Below are 19,682 nucleotides of genomic sequence, written 5' to 3' on the forward strand. Positions count from 1 at the left end.
CAGCCTCCCAAAGATCTGGGATTACAGGCATGAGCCACCACACCTGGCCTAGTTTTACTTTTTAAACAGCTTTATTGATCTACACTTTCAAGCTCATAAAACTCATTCAACTATATAATTCAGTGCTGTTGTTTTTGAGACAGGATCTTACTGTTAACCCAGGCTGGTCACAAGCTCCAGCCTGGGTAACAGGCTGAAGCAGTCCTCCCACCTCAACCTCTGGAATAGCTGGGATTACAGGAATGAGCCACTGTGTCCAGCTAATTTCAGTGATTTTTCATAAATTTACAGTTGTGCAAGCATCGCCATAATTCAATTTTAGCACATTTCCCTCACTCTAAAAGACTAATCCAATGATGTAATCACCTCCCAAAATCTTCACTTTCTTTTTTTTTTTGAGACAGAGTCTTACTCTGTCACCCAGGCTGGGGTACAGTGGCGCAGTCTCGGCTCACTGCAACCTCCACCTTCCAGGTTCAAGCGATGCTCATGCCTCAACCTCCGAAGTAGCTGGGATTACAGGTGCGCGCCATGATGCCCAGCTAATTTTTTTTTATTTTTTGGCAGAGATGGGGTTTCACCATATTGGCCAGGCTGGTCTCAAACTCCTGACCTCAAGTGATCCACTTGCCTTGGCCTCCCAAAGTGCTGGGATTAGAGGCATGAGTCGCCATGCCCAGCTGCCAGGGAATGCATTTAGCAGTTGGTAGAGGAGGAGGAAAGAAGTTCCATGACTAGAGGGACCAGAGGAGTGTGTGGACCAAGCAGAGGCTGCTAGGCCGCTTAGAGAAGCAGGTGGTCTGCCGCAGGGTACTGCTGAGAGGTAAAGGGAGGAAACAGAAGGGACCCCTGCCACTGGTGACTTGAAAGTAGTGATGGCTGGTGAAGGACTGCATTGGGTCTGGAGTGATCAGAAATTGACATACAATATTTCATGAAATTTTTATAACGATCCTGTCCTGTAAATGAAAGACTTAGCCTACAGAACATGTTGTATCTTCAGTTCAGTTTCTTCCATCTACCATATTTGCCTTTTTATTGATTGACTACGTCCAACTTGTTCAGCAGAGTGCCCAGCTAACTGCATTCATGCGTGTTTAATTATATGGCATTGCTCTGTATTTGTCTTTCCTTTCAGACTGAGCAGTACTGGTGAAATACTGTTTGTCCTCATATATCAGTTAGGATTGTGGTTGGCTGTAACAGAAAACCTGATTGAACGGCAGCTTAAACAAATTAGCTGTTACGTGCAGAAAACATATGCCAGACGTTACAGCATCCAGGGTTGGTGTGTGGCGCCTTCATCATGCCATCTGGGGCCGCAGGGGCTCTGTCTTTCCACTCAGCCATCCTTACTTTGTGGCTTTTGTGCATGTTGCATGACAGTTGCAAGATGTGACTTCACTCCAACATCATGCCTTTGTTCCAGGCAGAAAGAAGAGTGGGGGGCAAAAGGCTTATGCCAGGAAGTCTGCCTCCTTGCCAACAGCCTTTTTGACTCACAGCTTCTCCTGACATCTGATTGTCAGGAGTTCTCACCTGGCCACCTAGATGCAAGGGAGTCTGGGCATTCTAGTGTTACCCCGAACAAAACCAGTGCTCTCTTAGTACAGAAAGGGAGAACAAGGCATGTTGGGTAGATGTCTGCCACACTTTAAATAAAACAGCCAGTCCTGGTGATGCATTCCAATAGTCCCAGCTACTTGGGAGGCTGAGGTGGAAGGAAGGATCACTTGAGCTTAAGAGGTTGAGGCTGCAGTGAGCCATGATCATTCCACTGCACTCCAGCCTGGGTGGCAGAGAGACCCTACCTCCCAAAAAATTAAAAAATTTTAAAATGCCCTGTGACGGGAAGGGCCATGCTCATTCAGAATTACCAGCTGGCAACAATATGTAGTCTAGCAGCTTTGGAGCTTTGATCCTGGAATTCGTTTTGCCTTTACTTGGAGCCCTAGCACTCTTGTGCTTTCTGCTTCTGTATACTGGTCTCCCCCAGAATCCACGAGGGCGGGAACTGTTTATCTTTCATCTCCCATGGTGCCTGGCCCAGAAGCCTTGCTAAATATTTGAGCTGGGTTTGTGCACAGTAGTGTTTGTGGACACGTGTCTTCCATAGCTCTGAGTTAAGAATGATTTGTGTCCCCAAATGGCCCTCTCATTTGGTTATTTTTTGATTTGCTTTTAGATTCTTTTCTGCTGTGAGAATGTAAGATGGATCCAGAAGAGCAGGAGCTCTTAAATGATTACAGATACAGAAGCTACTCTTCAGTGATTGAAAAGGCTTTGAGAAATTTTGAGTCCTCGAGTGAATGGGCGGATCTCATATCTTCACTTGGCAAACTCAACAAGGTATGTAGGGTGTATCCTGTTTGGACTGAGTGCAGGTGGGGATGTAATTGTCTTTTTTATCATTACAAGAAATTACATGGTAATATTATTTGTATTTTATAATCTTTGTATTACATATTATACAGTATAATCTTTATTTCAAGGAAATACCATTGGATATACCATGATGATTACAACAATTCGAAAATACAGAAAAGAAAAAACCACCCATAATTCTGTCCTCCAGTGTTACCCACTGTTGACCTATCAGTGTACATACTTCCTTGCAGCTTTTTCTGAGCGTAAAATTATATATAATATTCATATAGTTGAACAGCATTTTTCTTACAATATTTACGTCTAGACAAGATAAAATTTAAAAGTATCAAATTAGGTATTCAAAGACCGTTCTTTGTATACTCCTTAAGATTTGTGTTTATTTTTCTTCTTTGATCTACTTTTTTGAGACTTTTACTGCTGTCTGGTAACTCCTAGGAGAATAAAAGTTGAAATAAATATTGAAATCTGCCCAAAACTTTGTGTGTGTGAGCATGTCCTGTGTGTGTATGTGAATGTGTATGTGTATATGGGGTCAGATCTAGTAAAACCAAAACTGGTCAAATGTGGGCTAGACCTTGTACTCTACATCAGGGGTCTCCAACCCCCAGGCTGCTGACCAGTACCAGACCATGACCTGTTGGGAACAGGGACACACAGCAGGAGGTGAGCAGTGCTCCTGAGCATTATTGCTTGGGCTCTGTCTCCTGTCAGATTAGTGGTGGCATTGGATTCTCATAGAAGCATGAATCCTATTGTGAACTGCACGTGCGAGGGATCTAGGTTGCATGCTCTTTATGAGAATCTTTTTTTTTTTTTCTTTGAGACAGCCTCCCTCTGTTTCCCAGGTTAGAGTGCAGTGGCACAATCTCAGCTCACTGCAACCTCTGCCTCCCAGGTTCAAGCGATTCTCCTGCCTCAGCCACCCAAGTAACTGGGATTACAGGCACACACCACCACACCTAGCTAATTTTTGTATTTTCCATAGAGTTGGGGTTTTGCCATGTTGGCCAGGCTGGCCTCAAACTCGTGACCTCAACTGATTCGCCCACCTTGGCCTCCCAAAGTGCTGGGATTACAGGCATGAGCCACTGCGCCCTGCTACTCTTTATGAGAATCTTACTAATGCCTGATGATCTGAGGTGGAACAGTTTCATCCCGAAATCAGCCATCCACCCTCCCGCCCCTCAGCCAACCCATCCATGGAGAAATTGTCTTCCATGAAAATGGTCCCTGCTGCCAAAAAGGTTGGGGACCACGCCTCTATATCAGTGACCTATAGATGGGAGCATTGCGTTTTTCCATCCTGCCCAGAAAGAAAGCGACACAAGGACCCTAAGCACTCAGATGACCACTGCAATGTGTAGGTAGATGATATCTGAGCTTTGAGAACTGTCCCTAGCTCTGTTGCTGTTCGGACAGGACCTGAGTTTGGAGCCCAAGTGCTAGGTGGGAGTTAGGAGATGTCCAGCTCTACTCTGCAGATCTCAGCTCCCCAGGCCAAACACACAGGGGATTTGGGGTGAGTGAAGAATTTCAGCAGCCCACTCCACAGCCCTGACAGATGGAGTTAGGCAGTTCTTACAGCTCGTGGCCTGTAAGCTGCTGGTCTTATGCAAGGCATGTTTACAACATGTAAATGTCACTAGTTGGTGCTGGCTGGTGTGCCTAAATGTTTCTAAGGTCTTTAAAACAGGAAATAAGAGCTTACACATTCTGTGGTTGTACAGCTCTATCTCAGGAATTCTCTAGGTGAATGAAGATAGCATTCGCAGACTTGCGTGAAGGTAGATTGCTCTTTTAGGGGAAAGGGAGAAGCAGTAGAATGGCGTTGAGTCCACATTTTTCTGGATGTTTTGATGTTTCAGTACTCAGCTCTCCTGGAGTCTAAAAACAGCCTACTTTTTTTTTTTGAGACAGAGTCTTGCTCTGTCCCACAGGCTGGAGTGCGGTGGTGGATATCGGCTCATGGCAACCTCCGTCTCCCAGGTTCAAGTGACTCTCCTGCGTTAGCCTCCCAAGAAGCTGGGCTTACAGGTGCCTGCCACCATGCCTGACTAATTTTTTGTATTTGTAGTAGAGACGGGGTTGCACCACGTTGGCCAGGCTGGTCTAGAACTCCTGACCTCAAGTGATCTGGCCACCTTAGCCTCCCAAAGTGCAGGGATTATTGGCATGAGCCACCATGTCCAGCCAAACAGCATACTTATTGTTGAGGAGGGGACAGTGTTTGTTATTTCTGTTCTTTTTTCTTTTTCCTTTTTTTTTTTTTTTTTGAGATGGATTCTCCATCTATCGCCAGGCTGGAGTGCAGTGGTGCGATCTAAGCTCACTGCAACCTCCATCTCCTGGGTTCAAGCGATTCTCCTGCCTCAGACTCTCGTGTAGCTGGGACTACAGGTACGTGCCACCACGCCCAGCTATTTTTTGTATTTTTAGTAGAGACAGGGTTTTGCCATGTTGGCCAGGATGGTCTCCATCTCTTGACCTTGTGATCCATCTGCTTTGGCCTCCCAAAGTGCTGGGATTACTGGCATGAGCCACCGTGCTTTTCTTTCTTTTTTTTTGAGATGGAGTCTCGCTCTGTAGCCCAGGCTGGAGTGCAGTGGCGTGATCTCAGCTCACTGCAACCTCCGCCTCCCTGGTCTTAGTTCAAGCAATTCTCCTACCTGAGCCTCCTACATAGCTGGGATTACAGGCACAAGCCACCATGCCCAGCTAATTTTTGTATTTTTTAGTAGAGATGGGGTTTCACCATGTTAGCCAGTCTGGTCTTGAACTCCTGACCTCATGATCTACCCACCTTGGCCCTCCCAAAGTGCTGGGATTACAGGTGTGAGCCACCGTGCCTGGCCCTGTTTTCTTTATTGAGATAAAATTCACATGACACAAAATTCACCGTTTACCCATTTAAGTGCACACTTAAGGGGCCTTTAGTGCATTTAGCACATTGTGCAACCATTCCTACGTGCTAGTTCCACACATTTTCATCATTCCAAAAGGAAACCCATACCCATTCGCAGTGGCTAATTTTTTGTATTTTTAGTGGAGATGGGGTTTCACCATGTTGGCCAGGCTGATCTCGAACTCCTGACTTCAGGTAATATGCCCACCTCAGCCTCCCAATGTGCTGCGATTACAGGCGTGAGCCACTGTGTCCAGCTGATAATACATTTCTGTTGTTTAATCCACCTGGTGTGTGGCACTTTATTATAGCAGCCATAGAACACTGCTACAGTGGCAGGAGGAGGACACGAACTGTTAACACCTCAGTGTTGCCAGGCACAGTGCCTCACACCTGTAATCCCAGCACTTTGGGAGGCTGAGGCGCATGGATCACCTAAGGTCAGGAGTTCGAGAGCAGCCTGGACAACATGATGAAATTCCGTCTCTACAAAAATACAAAAATTAGCCTGGCCTGGTGGCAGGTGCCTGTAGTCCCAGCTACTTGGAAGGCCGAGGCAGGAGAATTGCTTGAACCCGGGAGGCGGAGGTTGCAGTGAGCTGAGATCACGTTATTGCACTCCAGCCTGGGCAACATGAGTGAAACTCCATCTCAAAACAAAAAAAAAACAAAAGAACACCAGTGTTGGGGATAAGGCATTGAACACTAAGCCCCTGCTCTTATGGAAAGAAATTACGCTTTCTTGGCGAGAGACAGACAACAGATGACTGTGTGATGTCAGATGCTGAATGCTAAGAAGAAAAATACACTGGGAAAGTGGGGTATGGAGGAAGGAGGAGGGAGTGCTATTTTAGAGAGAGGGCTCTGACAGTGTGACATTAAAGCAGAGGCCGGGGTGAAGCAAGCAAGCTGGCGGGAAGGGCCATCTGGGGCATGGGCCTGTGTCCAAGGCATGGGAAGGGGACAGGAGTAGCCAGAGGACAGAGTGACCAGAAATGCAGCAAAGTCAGTCCACCGATGGGATTTTGCTCTGACAGGGAGGGGAAGCCATTGAGCTTCCTCCAAGGGAGGCTGTGAGCAAGGGAACCTCTGCCTTACCCATTGCAAGAATCCCCTGGGCTGTCACCAAACACGAGAGCCAGCATGGATGTGCACACCTTTAGCCCTGAAATCATTTCCTGCTGTTACTGGATGTGGAGGGTTTGGATGATGCTGGAGGGAGCACGTCTTGATCAGCATCAGGAATACTTGCTTCTGTGAAACGTGCAACTTCTACATTCAAGGGTCCCTGATAGGGGTTGATGTGAATAAAGAATTTTCTGGCCGGGCGCAGTGGCTTACGCCTATAATCCCAGCACTTTGGGAGGCAGAGGCAGATGGATCACCTGAGGTCAGGAGTTTGAGACTAGCCCGACCAACATGGTGAAACCCCATCTCTATTAAAAATACAAAAATTAGCCAGTCATGGTGGCAAGTGCCTTTAGTCCCAGCTACTCGGGAGGCTGAGGCAAGAGAATCACTTGAACCTGGGAGGCAGAGGTTGCAATAAGCCGAGATTGTACCACTGCACTCCAGCATGGGGGACAGAGCAAGAGTCCGTCTAAAATAAAAAAGAGTTGAGAGTTGAATTAGTAAAATTCTTTATAATACAGTTTAAATAATAATATAGGACACAAAAGCTTAGGGGCAACATCCTTATGGTGAAGGTAGGTGACTAAATGCATAAACCTTAGATTTGGAGAATACTCTTCCAGCTCAACCCTTTTTACAACTAAGAAAACTGGGTCCCGGAGGGTCTTGGTATGTCCAACTGTAGACAGATTCTAATGGTATCATTTTCAAACTTGCTAAATGTTTCAGTATCATTTTTAGAATTTTTCTGTGTTAGAAAATAGTTTATCTTTTATAGTTTTTAGGTGTATTAGCATGAACAGGGTAACTTTTGCTGAATGGTTTTGCTGAGACTTCAAGCCATCATCTTTCCCTGATTACTTTTAAGTCAGTATTAATCACCAAAATATACACACTGGAATGCTATTCAGCTTTTATTAAAGAAGGAAATTCTGCCATTTGTGACAACATGGATGAACCTGGAGAATATTGTGTGAAGTGAAATAAGCCAGGCACAGAAAGTTAATACTGTTGTACAGCATGGCACCTATAGTTAATAACAATTACTATGTACTTGAAAATTGCTAAGAGAGCCTGGCACGGTGGCTCACACCTATAATCCCAGCACTTTGGGAGGCAGAGGCAGGCAGATCATCTGAGGTCAGGAGTTCGATACCAGCCTGGCCAACATGATGAAATCCTGTCTCTACTAAAAATACAAAAATTAGCTGGGTGTGCTGGTGGGTACCTGTAATCCCAACTACTCAGGAGGCTGAGGTAGGAGAATCGCTTGAACTCAGGAGGTGGTGGTTGCAGTGAGCTGAGACTGTGCCACCGCATTCCAGCTTGGGCAACAAGAGTGAAACTCCGTCTCAAAAAAAAAAAATTGCTAAGAGAATAGATTTTAAGTGTTCTAACCACAAAATGATAAATACGTGAGGTAACGCATGTGTTAATTAGTCTGACTCAGACATTTCACAATTAGTACATATTACACATATTGCATGTGATAAATGTGTAATAATTTTACTATTCAATTAAATAATTTTTTTTTGTTTTTCTGAGACAAGTTCTGGCTCTGTCACCCAGGCTGGAGTGTAGTAGCGCAATCACGGCTCACTACAGCCTCAACCTTCAGGGCTCAAGTGATCCTCCTACCTCAGCTTCCTGAGTAGCTGAGACTACAGGCGTGTGTGTGCCACTGGGCCCAGCTAATTTTTGTAATTTTTGTAGAAGCAGGATTGTGCTATATTGCCCAAGCAGGTCCTGAACTTTTGGGCTCAAGTGATCCACCTGCCTCAGCCTCCCAAAGTTCTGGGGTTATAGGCATAAGCCACCTTGCCCAACCCAAGAAAAAAATTTTAATCAAGTGCCTTTTAAGCCCTGAACCCAAGTGTTGTACCAGGCTTTGATTTTGGAAATGAAGGCTAATAGAAATAAATTAACTCTAGATCTTAAAATCTTATTAAAGCTTTTTTTTTTTAAAAAAAATGTCATAATGGTCCTAAATGAACCAGCTTTTTTTGCTGCTTTTATGTGATGACACCCTACAGTTGTACAGAACAGCCATGAACAGCAAGGGCAGCCTGAGGTCTGTGGTGACATACAGCTCAGCTTCTGGAGTCTTCATCACTTAGCTACGAGCACCTCATGTTGAAAGCAGAGCCTCGTGATTGTGGTGTTTCAGAATTAGTGCTGCAGCGTGATGGGAAGAACATGGGCTGGAGATTGGAGACCTAGTCAGCTACCCTAGCCCTTGACAGTTCAGCTTCAAGACCTCTTTACCTAAAAGCCTGGTGAGAGGCCAGGCATGCTGGCTCATGCCTGTAATCCCAGCACTTTGGGAGGCCGAGGTGGGCAGATCACTTGAGGTCAGGAGTTTGAGACCAGCCTAGCCAACATAGCAGAACCTCATCTCTACTAAAAATACAAAATTAGCCAGGTGTGATGGTGGGTGCCTGTAATCCCAGGTGCTTGGGAGACTGAGGCCCGAGAATTGCTTGAACCTGGGCAGCAGAGGCTGCAGTGAGCCACAATTGCACCAGTGAACTCCAGCACTCCAGCCTGGTTGACAAATCATACATACCTACATACATACTTGGTGAGTCCAACAGAATCCTGACTCTCTTTTTTTTGAGGCTAGAGTACAGTGGCATGATCTCAGTTCACTGCAACATCTGCCTCCTGGGCTCAGGCCATCCTCCTGCCTCAGCCTCCCAGGTAGCTGGGACTATAGGCATGTGACTATAGGCATTTCTTTATTTTCTAAGAAAAAAAAACCTCTCCAGATACAGTCCCAGTCTCAGGTGGAGGTCAGGAAGGGCTTTGCCATAGGCGTTTGAGAGGGATACAGTTCAGCTGGTGACAGAATGTGATGAGGAGGTGACAGAATGTGATGACACCTGTCACCTGTTCACAAAGCTGATCTCTGAAGGAAGCCCAGATGGTCCTTGTATCCCACACCTTGTGGAGGAACAGAGGAAGTATGATTTCTCTAGTCTTGTTCGTGGTCCGGGAGGCCGGTGAAGAGCCTGTGTGTGTGTGTGTGTGTGTGTGTGTGTGTGTGTGTGTGGCGGGGGGTGATTCGGTGATGCACCCAGAACTGCTGAGTCAGGAAAGCCTTCCAGGTGATTTGTGCCCTCTCCCCACTGCATGCCAAGAGCTCTGCACTAGCTTATTCATGAGGCTCTGCATTGTGGGGGGTGTCTTACATGTCTGCTGGGGATGGTCCTTTCAGCCTTCCTCCCCCACTGGAGCCTTGGTGCTGCCACCACAGTTAACTCCGCACTCCTCATCCCTGCTGACAAGACCCTGGTGCTCAGTGGCCTGGAACAAGGTCTTGAGCCCTGCCAGCCTCCTCCTGTAAGTGCTGCGCCTCTCAGCCTGCATGGTGTCTGGTTTCATCTCAGCATCTCACTCGTAGGGCCTCATCTGTTAGACCGTGGCACCTACATTTCCCAGCAACCTTTGTTCTAATGACCTCTGTGGCTGTGACCGTGAAGGTGGAGGTGGTCAGGTGAGTGCAGGGCCAGGGTCGTCGCCGAATGGTAAGGCCCTGCATTGCCTTCTGAGAAGTGAACAAATGGAAAGGATGCTGATGGGGGAGGTTCCTACCACATTAAAGTAGATCCTGTTCCTGCAGTAGGGGGGCCAGCCCCACACCCATTTGTCTCTGGCAGTGTCCTGATCTTGAGACCAGGATTTAGAAGATGCAAGTCCAACTCCCCTCCCCTCCCCTTCCCTCCCCTCCCCTTCTCTCTCCTCCCCTCTTCTCTCCTCCCTCCCCTCCCCTTCCCTTCTATCTTTTCCCCTCCCCTCCCCTCCCCTCCCCTTCCCTTCTCTCTCCTCCCCCCTCCTCCCCTCCCCTCCCCTTCCCTTCTCTCCCCTCCCCCCTCCCCTCCCCTCTCCTCTCCTCCCCTCTTCTCCCCTCTGCTCCCCTCCCCTCCCCTTCTCTCTCCTCCCCTCCCCTCCCCTTCCCTTCTCTCCCCTTCCCTCCCCTCCCCTTCCCTTCTCTCTCCTCCCCTCTCCTCCCCTCCCCTCCCCTTCCCTCCTCTCCCCTCCCCCCTCCCCTTCCCTCTCCTCTCCTCCCCTCTTCTCCCCTCTGCTCCCCTCCCCTCCCCTTCTCTCTCCTCCCCTCCCCTCCCCTTCCCTTCTCTCCCCTTCCCTCCCCTCCCCTTCCCTCCTCTACCCTCCTCTCCCCTCTTCTCCCCTCCCCTTTTTGATACAGAGTCTCACTCTGTTGCCCAGGCTTGAGTGCAGTGGCCCAATCCCAGCTCACTGTAACCTCCACCTCCTGGGTTCAAGCGATTCTCCCACCTCAGCCTCCTGAGTAGCTGGGATCACAGGCACGCTCCACCACACCGGGCTATTTTTGTTTGTTTGTTTTAATTAGAGATGGGGTTTCGCCATATTGTCCAGACTAGTCTTGAATTCCCAACCTCAGGTTATCCACCCGCCTCAGCCTCCCAAAGTGCTGAGATTACAGGCGTGAGCCACTGCATCCAGCCCTAACTCTTGTTTCTAAGGTGTGGCAAAGGCTGCTGAATCCTTTGCTGTTGTTCTGTTGTTGCCATGTTGGGGCTCTGATGACATTACAGCTTCGTCCCTTACCCCAGGTCATCTGAAGGAGCTGAGAATATGCAAGAGCACCGCTACCCCAGGCTTGACAGCAGCCTCAGTGAGGACTACTCACACTGAAAAGAGCCTTCCTGTCTGCTGAAAAGAATCTGATACGCTTTTCAATAATTTGTAGCCAGAATAGTCTTATTTATTTTGTGTTTGAGTGAAGGAACATTTTTGCCATTCTTCCTTTCAGGTCTGCTGTGGGGATGCAGGTAGTCCAGATTTAGAGTGTATGAGCTGCACCTCTCAGCCTGCAGGGTGTCTGCTTCCATCTCAGCATCTCACTGGTAGGGCCTCATCTGTATTCCTCCAGGACTGTGATTTAAGTGGCCCTCCCAAAGTTCATGCTGACACTTAACCCCCAATATGACAACACCGGTTTGCGGGGGGCCTTTAAAAGGTGATTGGGCCCTGAGGGGCCCGAGGGCTCTCATAAATGAGTTACCTGATTTTTGGATTAATGGATTGATGGGCCATCCTGGGTGGGGAACTGGTGGCTTAATAACAAGAGGAAGAGAGGCCTGATCTAGCGTTAGCATGCCCACCTCCTGCCATGTGGTATCCCGTACCACTATGGGACTCTGCAGAGAGTCTCTACCAGCAAGAAGGCCCTCGCCAGATGCAGCCCCTTGAGCTCAGCCTCTGTAACTGTAAAAAGTAATTTATTTTCTTTATAAATGACCCAGTTTCAGGTATTCTGTTATAAGCAACAGAAAATAGACTGAAAAATCCGGTAATCTAACAGAATTGAGTTTATGGATAACGGAAACGGTTTGTGACCCACTTACATTGTATAAATTCTGCCAAGAAAGTTATGAGCCCGAAACCCCATGTCAGGCCTTAGTGTGAAAGGTGCTATGGACTGAATGGTGTTTCTCCTCCTCCCCTCAAATCATATACTGAAGTCTTCACCCCCAGTGTGGCTGTATATCAAGGTGGGATCTTCGGCAGATGATTTAGGTTAAATGAGGTCATGAGGATGCGACCCTAATTTAATAGGACTGTGGCCCTATAAGAGTAGGAAGAGGCCGGGCGCAGTGGCTCACATTGTAGTCTCAGGACTTTGGGAGGCTAAGGCAGGAGGATCACTTGAGCCCAGGAGTTTGAGACCAGTCTGGACAACATGAGGAAACTCCATCTCTACAAAAAAATGCCAAAATTAACCAGGTGGCATGCACCTGTAGTCTCAGCTACTTGGGAGGCTGAGGTTTGATTGAGCCCAGGAGTCTCTTTAAAAAAAAGAGGAAGAGACAGACATCCTCCCACAACTCACCATGTGCAGCCACAGTGAGAAGATAGCTGTCCGCAAGCCAGGAAGAGCTGACTGTGGGCGCCTTGACTGTGGCCTCCCGACCTGCTGGACTGCGAGAAGCACATTTCTGTTGTTTAACTGCCCACTCTGCGGTATTTTGTGATGGCAGCCTGGGCCAACTGTTACAGAAGGAACTAAGTGACACTGTATTTTTCAGAAAAGACAAATGTGTGAACAGGAACAACAACATTCAGGCTTGTATTTGTGTCACATACAGGCATTCCCATTGACTTATCTTTTTAAAATAGTCTTTTCCTTTTGAAATTTTTTCCAACTTTGTTTACATACAATAAACTGCAAGCATTTAGAAGTGTATAATTTACGGAGTTTTGACATAACTTTTATCCCTGTGAATCCATTACCATAATCAAGGCAGTGAGCATGGATCCGTCACCCCCAGAAGTTTCCTCCTGCCCTTGTGTCCTCTCCCTCCCTCTCTTGTCCCCAGACAACTGCTGATCTGTTTTTTGTCACCATAGATTTATCTGTATTTTCTGAAGGTTTATATAAATGGAATCCCACAGTCTTGCCCTCTTTCTCCTCTTCTGGTCTGGCTTCTTTCACTCGGCAAGGCTATTTTGAGAGTCATTCAGGCTGTTGTGTACATCAAAGGTTTATTCCTTTTTAACTGCTGAGTAAAAGTCCATGGATTTATACAATTTCTTTATCCATTTCCCATTAGTGGACATTTGGGTTGCTTCCAGTAGGTATATGTTTAATTTTTTAGGAAGCTGCCAAACTGTTTTCCAAAGTGGTTGTACCATTTAACATCCGCAGCTGTAGCGTAAGAAAGCTCCAGTTCTCCCCCAGCCTCTTCAACACTTGGTATGGTCAGTCTTTTTCATTTTGGTCATTCTAATGAGAGTGTAATACTATCTTACTGTGGCTTTTGCATTTCCCACATGACAGATGATTAGAAAGTCAGTAAGTGGGCCAAGCACAGTGTAATCACACCTGTAATTCCAGTGCTTTGGGAGGCTGAGGCAGGTGGATCACCTGAGGTCGGGAGTTCGAGACCAGCCTGACCAACATGGAGAAACCCCATCTCTAATAAAAATACAAAAAGAAAATTAGCTGGATGTGGTGGCATGCGCCACCTCTGGAGGCTGAGGCAGGAGAATCGCTTGAACCCAGGAGGTGGGGGTTGCAGTGAGCCGAGATCGCACCATTGTACTTTAGCCTGGGCAACAAGAGCTAAACTCTGTCTCAAAAAGAAAAAAATAAAAGAAAGTAAGTGGTCGTTGTAACTTTGTTTTAATCCCATAGACATACAATGTAAAGATCACTGTAAGAATCCTCACTGTTTTATTGTATGTAATAGCAAAAACTTGGGAATGACCACCATTGGCAGGGAGGTAATTGTGAAGTAAGTCGTGGAAGATTGATACAGTGGCACACACAGCCACTGGAACCAGGTAGGCTTGTAGTTACTAACATGAAAAATGCTGATTATAATAAGGGGGCAAAAATGGACAGGTGGAACAGTTTACATAGAGCGCACTCAATCTTGGGTGTGTGTGTGTGGTGGGGGTGTTGTATAGGAGTGGACAAGATCTTAAAGCCCCTTATTGTTGGACTCACGTATTTCCAGTTTTTCCCGATTCTGAACAAAGCTGTAATGAACATCTTTATGCACGTGGCTATTTTTGTCAAGATGAATTGCCAGAGGTGGAGTAGGGGTCAGTGGACGTGCAGTTGAGCTTCTGGAAGCACGGGCATGTGGCTGACTTTATTTGCCCTACTCCTCTGCCGCACGATGCCAGAGCCACTGCCTGTCAAACTGTTTATCTAGCAGGATACTTTGTCATCTGTTTATCTAGCAGGATACATTCTCTACCCCAATCTTGTCACTCTTCTGATTCCACAATTTCTCCACTGTTCCCATGTTGGGAGCATTAGGATAATTTATAAAGTTAAAAAAAATGGAGGGGGTTATTGATATTAACCATTATAGGTAATAAAAATTTAGATTATTCTTGGAGAAAGTGACATCTTACCCATTTGGGCCCTTCCATATAGAAATGTGGTAGTTCCCATCATTCATTAAAATGTATTCACTTTGCTGGGCACGGTGGCTCATGCCTGTAATCCCAGCGCTTTGGGAGGCTGAAGCAGGCAGATCCCCTGAGATCAGGAGTTCGAGACCAGCCTGGCCAATGTGGTGAAACCCCATCTCTACCAAAAATGCAAAAAAATAGCCAGGCATGGTGGCACACGCCTGTTAGTCCCAGCTACTTAGGAGGCTGAGGCAGGAGAATCGCTTGAACCCGGGAGGCAGAAGATGCTGTGAGCCAAGATTGGGCCTGGGCAATACACTGCACTCAAGCCTGGGAAATAGAACAAAACTGCATCTCAAAAAAAAAAAAAAAATTGAGGCTGGCCACACTGGCTCATGCCTGTAATCCCAGCACACTGGGAGGTCGAGGCAGGCCGATCACCTGGGGTCAGGGGTTGAAGACTAGCCTGGCCAACATGACAAAACCCTGTCTCTACTAAAAATACAAAAATTAGCTGAGTGTGGTGGCTCATGCCTGTAATTCCAGCTACTTGGGAGGCTGAGGCACAAGAATCGATTGAACCCAGGAGGCGGAAGTTGCAGTGAGCTGAGATCACGCCACTGCACTCCAGCCTGGGTGACAGAGTGAGACTGTGCCTCAAAAAAAAAGTATTCACTTAATGTCCTTAAGAGCTCTTCTTACAGGAGGCTGAGGCAGGAGAATTGCCTGAACCCAGCAGGCGGAGGTTGCCGTGAGCCGAGATCGTGCCATTGCACTCCAGCCTGGGTAACAAGAGCGAAACTCTGTCTCAAAAAAAAAGAGCTCTTCTTATATAAGAACTTGCTGTTTCTCAAGTATGTTCAGTAATTTATACAGGTGTTTTTGCTCTTGTTAATGGGATCATTTTCCTTGGGTAGACAGGTGTGTGCCATCAACCAGTACTGATTTGTGTTTTTTTCTAATGTTTTGCTAGCATTTCCTGGAACAGTGTTGAAGAGCAATGTTACTATTAGTGTATTGACCACAGTAATGTTGGCTGCTATAACAAAGAAGTCCAAAATCAGTGCCCTCGATGTAATTGAAGTATGTTCTCAGGTATCCGTTAAGCATGGTGTTCCGATGGGCGTGCAGTCCTCTTTTACGTGGTCATTGCAGAAACTCAAGCCGGGACTCTGCCTTCTTGAACACATGGTTTTCAAAGTTTCTCTGTTCATTGCCATTCTGTCCCACAGGAAGAGAGAAGGCCACAGAGAAGCACACATAGGTTTTAACAAGCCAGGTCCTGATGGCATGTGTTACATCCACCCAATCCTCCCAGGGAAACTGAGCAGCCGTGGCCCAGCTGCACTCTAACTGAAAAAGAAGGGAGCCATGATCTGGGTGGGCTGGGCCCAGCGCCTGCACGCACCTGGCACGCACTGGTTTTAATGGAAGGTTCTGTAGTGTTTCACTTTCATCTCTACCCTGTGACCTCCTTGTTTCTTGTCTCATGAAGGATCAGTTTATTCCTTGGTTACTAACATTTAATAACTATTTATCTTTATATGGCAAGAAAGTCATGTCATTTCATTACCTGATCAATGTGTAAAGTATTGAATTGCTTTCTGCCAGATGTCACAGTTCTGCCTTACATACTACTCTTGTGTTTGGGGGTAATTCTTGTCCTGAGGCTAGATTTTCCCAATGCCTGAGATATGCCGGGAAGCAAATATGTGGAAAGATAATCGAATTCAAATTTGTAGAATTCAGGAGGGAGCCTGTAGTCGGAGCCCCTGGGTTCATGTTCCAACTCACCACTTCTGAGACTGGGGCAGATGCGCTGGCTACCCACCTGTTAGCTGTTCTCCCCTCGGCCTTCTTGCCAGTTGTATTTGGGGATCAGGTGAGCCAGCCAGCGCCCTGCCAAGCCCACACTCAGAGTTGAGGGGAATGTGTACCAGTGTCAGGGAAGGCTGAGGAAGTGCTGTGCTATCGCAAAGGAATAAAATGTAGGCCAGGCTCGGTGGCTCACGCCTGTAATCCCAGCACTTTGGGAGGCCGAGGAGGGCGGATCACAAAGTCAGGAGATCAACACCATCCTGGCTAACACAGTGAAACCCCGTCTCTACTAAAAATACAAAAAAGTTAGCTGGACATGGTGACATGCGCCTGTAGTCCCAGCTACTTGGGAGGCTGAGGCAGGAGAATCACTTGAACCCGGGAGACGGAGGTTGCAATGAGCCAAAATCACACCACTGCACTCCAGCCTGGGAGACAGAGTGAGACTCTGTCTGAAAAAAAAAAAAAAAGAATAAAATGTAAGTCTAGAAATGTGGAAGGCATTGTACAGCATCATAGCTACCTAAATTTCCTGTGTGGGAAGATAGGGAAAATAGGCGTTAGTGGCAAGATTGAGTGGCTTTGAGTCAAAGTGTCATAATAAACTCTGACAGGAAAAATAAGGGGCGGCATTTGCACACATGTGCTGCAGCTTGCCCACCATGGGGCCGCAGTGAGTTAGTTGCCTTGTGTTTTAAGAAGTAATATTCTGGACCAGGTGCGGTGGCTCACATCTATAATCCCAGCACTTTGAGCAGCCGAGGCAGGTGGATCATTTGAGGTCAGGAGTTCGAGACCAGCCTGGCCAACATGGTAAAACCCCGTCTCTATTTAAAGTACAAAAATCAGCTGGGCATGGTGGTGGGTACCTCCCAGTTACTCAGGAGGCTGAGGCATGAGAATTGCTTGAACCTGGGAAGTGGAGGTTGCAGTGAGCCAAGATCACACCACTGGACAACAGAGGGAGACTCCAGATTAAAAAAAAAAAGAAGTAATTTTCTGATCTAGCATCTAGATTCCCGAGTCATCTTAAGTAAGAAATTGGGAGCAGACTCTGGTTGACAGACCCTACTGCTCATGACTTGTGTATGTGTACATGTGTTGGATGTGTGTGTATGCAGTCTGTGTGCAGTGTATATGTGCATGTGTGTATGTATATGCATGTGTAGAAGGTGTGTGTGCACATGCATGTAAGATGTGTGTACGTATTCGTGTGCATGCATGTGTGGACATGTGCACGCATATCCGTGTTGACCCTTACACACTGGGGAAGTGGAAGTAGAAGGAATATCCTGTATGTTTCAGCTTCTTTTTGAGTTTAGCCTGCACGACCAGCTTATGAGTAAGTGATGACACATTTTTGGTCGCCTACAGCGCTTCCTCAGCCTCCCTGACATGTCTACATGTTCCACCCCCACCCCAGGAGTGTGGGCTTTGCAGGGTGCTGGCGGACCTGCAGGCAAACCTCTGAGCTCCAGCTCATTCATCAGTAAAAGGGGCTGAATGGTGCTGACTTTGGAGGATTCTAGGTTTCAGAAATAATGGGTGAGAAAGCAGAGCCTCAGAGCTATCAGGTGACTTGGGACAGGCTTGCTCAGATGAGAGCTGGTGCCCGGACTCAGACCCAGGCCAGCCACTCAGAACCTGGCCTATCACAGTTCTCTTCCCATTGACTGTCAGAGCTCGTCTTAGGAGCTCAACCAGTGGCCAGCAAAACATTCCCTCCACAGCAGAGCTACCTCTGGGTGAACTGATAAAAATGAGTTTTTGAACCTGCTAAGCTGCCAAGGCTCAGGCTTTGCCTTCAGCAATGTCATTTCCTCTATAGATGGTGAGTAGGTGCCGGCCACAGTCAAGCACCAGCTGTGCTCTGCCTCCAAAGCCTGGCCTAGACGAGCTGGCTGCTCCTTCCTCCCTTCCTCCCTTCCTCCCTTCTTCCCTTCTTCCCTTCTTCCCCTCCCCTCCCCTCTCCTCCCCTCCCCCTACACTCCCTCTCCCTCTCCCCCTCACCTCTCCACTTCCACTCCCCCTCTCCCTCTCCCTCCTTCCCCTCCTAATGGAGCTTCACTCTGTTACCCAGGCTGGAGTTCAGTGGCACCATATTGGCTCATGGCAACTTCTGCCTCCCGGGTTCATGCAGTTCTCCTGCCTCAGCCTCCTGAGTAGCTGGGATTACAGAAGCCCGCTCCCATACCTGGCTAATTTTTATATTTTTTACTGTAGATGGGGTTTTATCATGTTGGCCAGGCTGGTCTTGAACTCCCAACCTCAGGTGATCTGCCTGCCTCCGCCTCTCAAAGTGCTGATATAATAGTCATAAGTGACCAAGCCCAGCCTTTTTTTTTTTTTTTTGAGACAGGGTCTCACTCTGTTGCCCAGGCTGGAGTGCAGGCTTCTATCATAGCTCACTGCAGCCTTGATCTTCTAGACTTAAGTGACCCTCCTGCCTCAGCCTCCTGAGTAGCTGGGACTACAGGTGCACATCACCATGCCTAGCTAATTTTTGTATTTTTTGTAGAGACAGGGTTTTGCCATGCTGCTGGTCTTGAAGTCCTGGGCTGAAACAATTCACCTGCCTCGGACTCCCAAAGTGCTGGGATTACAGGCCTGAGCCACCACGTCTGGCCTGCCCCTTTTTTTTTCTGAGCATGCTTTTAAAATCTCTAGTAGATGATATGCTGAGCCTTCACTTCTACTCCTACTCAAGCAGCATCGTAATTTTAGGGAAATATTAAAAGGAAAAAAATACATCTTCTAATGTGCCTCCTTACCTGATGCAGAAGATGGAGTTAGCCTGAGCGACCCATTGCTTGCTGGCAGCTTTATTGGAAGCTGGGATTTGGGGATGTGGATGTCGTAACTCCTGTTGGAAGCTGATTCATCGGGTACATGGCCCTGTTAGGGTTCAGCTGACTTATGTAAATACAGCACAAGTGATGTTTCAGCTGTGACCTTTCGGAGAAGGAAGCTCCTTGTTTACATAGGAGCTACAGCCGCTTTGCTCTCCCAGTTCAACAAAACGTGGCCTCACTGGTTACCTGTGGAACCCTGACTCCCTGAGATGGCTCTCAGCAGCCTTGCCCTGTGCCTATTTCTCCAGCTTATCTCTTGCCACTGCCATGCCCTCAAGCTGGCAGAGCCATTTCAGACAAGGTGGGACGCTGCACTATCAGTACTTGGGAAGTCCTGGCCACACGCTGGTCTGTTACAGCTCTGCGTCTGTTCCGTGTTCGTCCTATCTAAAGGGCACTCACAGTGCCCCCTGGCAAATGCTTCACTGAGCATTCGAGCCTGTGCCACCTGGCCTCCCTGACTCACCGTGGCAGCTTCCTTTGTGTGGCATGAAAAGAACACCCTTATAAAGATGCTTGACTTGCAGAAGGAAGACATGCCAGCGTTCCGCCATGAAAAATTCAACTCCTCGTTTGCTTCATGGAAGCTGTGCTTTTAAATTGGCTGACTGACATTTCTTCCTAGACAAAGACATCTGGTGTTCTGAAGTCAGCATTACACTCTGTGCAAGATTAGGGCG

At 47.4% G+C, this 19,682-nt stretch overlaps 1 protein-coding gene across 8 annotated transcripts in view; it reads left to right on the forward strand.

The window, feature by feature from the left end:
• Positions 1–19,682, forward strand: part of DOP1B (DOP1 leucine zipper like protein B) — a 115,434-nt gene that overhangs the window by 3,866 nt on the left and 91,886 nt on the right. For all 8 annotated transcript variants that reach the window (XR_001908649.4, XR_013530616.1, XR_013530617.1 and 5 more), the window contains exon 2: positions 2,186–2,349. Coding sequence is in view for 2 of the 8 variants with exons in the window: in XM_008986644.5 (XP_008984892.2) it covers positions 2,212–2,349 (138 nt within the window). In the remaining 6 variants the exon portion in view is untranslated. The remainder of the gene's footprint in view (positions 1–2,185; positions 2,350–19,682) is intronic.

Source organism: Callithrix jacchus, chromosome 21 (genome assembly GCF_049354715.1).
Source record: "Callithrix jacchus isolate 240 chromosome 21, calJac240_pri, whole genome shotgun sequence".
Lineage (NCBI taxonomy): Eukaryota > Metazoa > Chordata > Mammalia > Primates > Cebidae > Callithrix > Callithrix jacchus.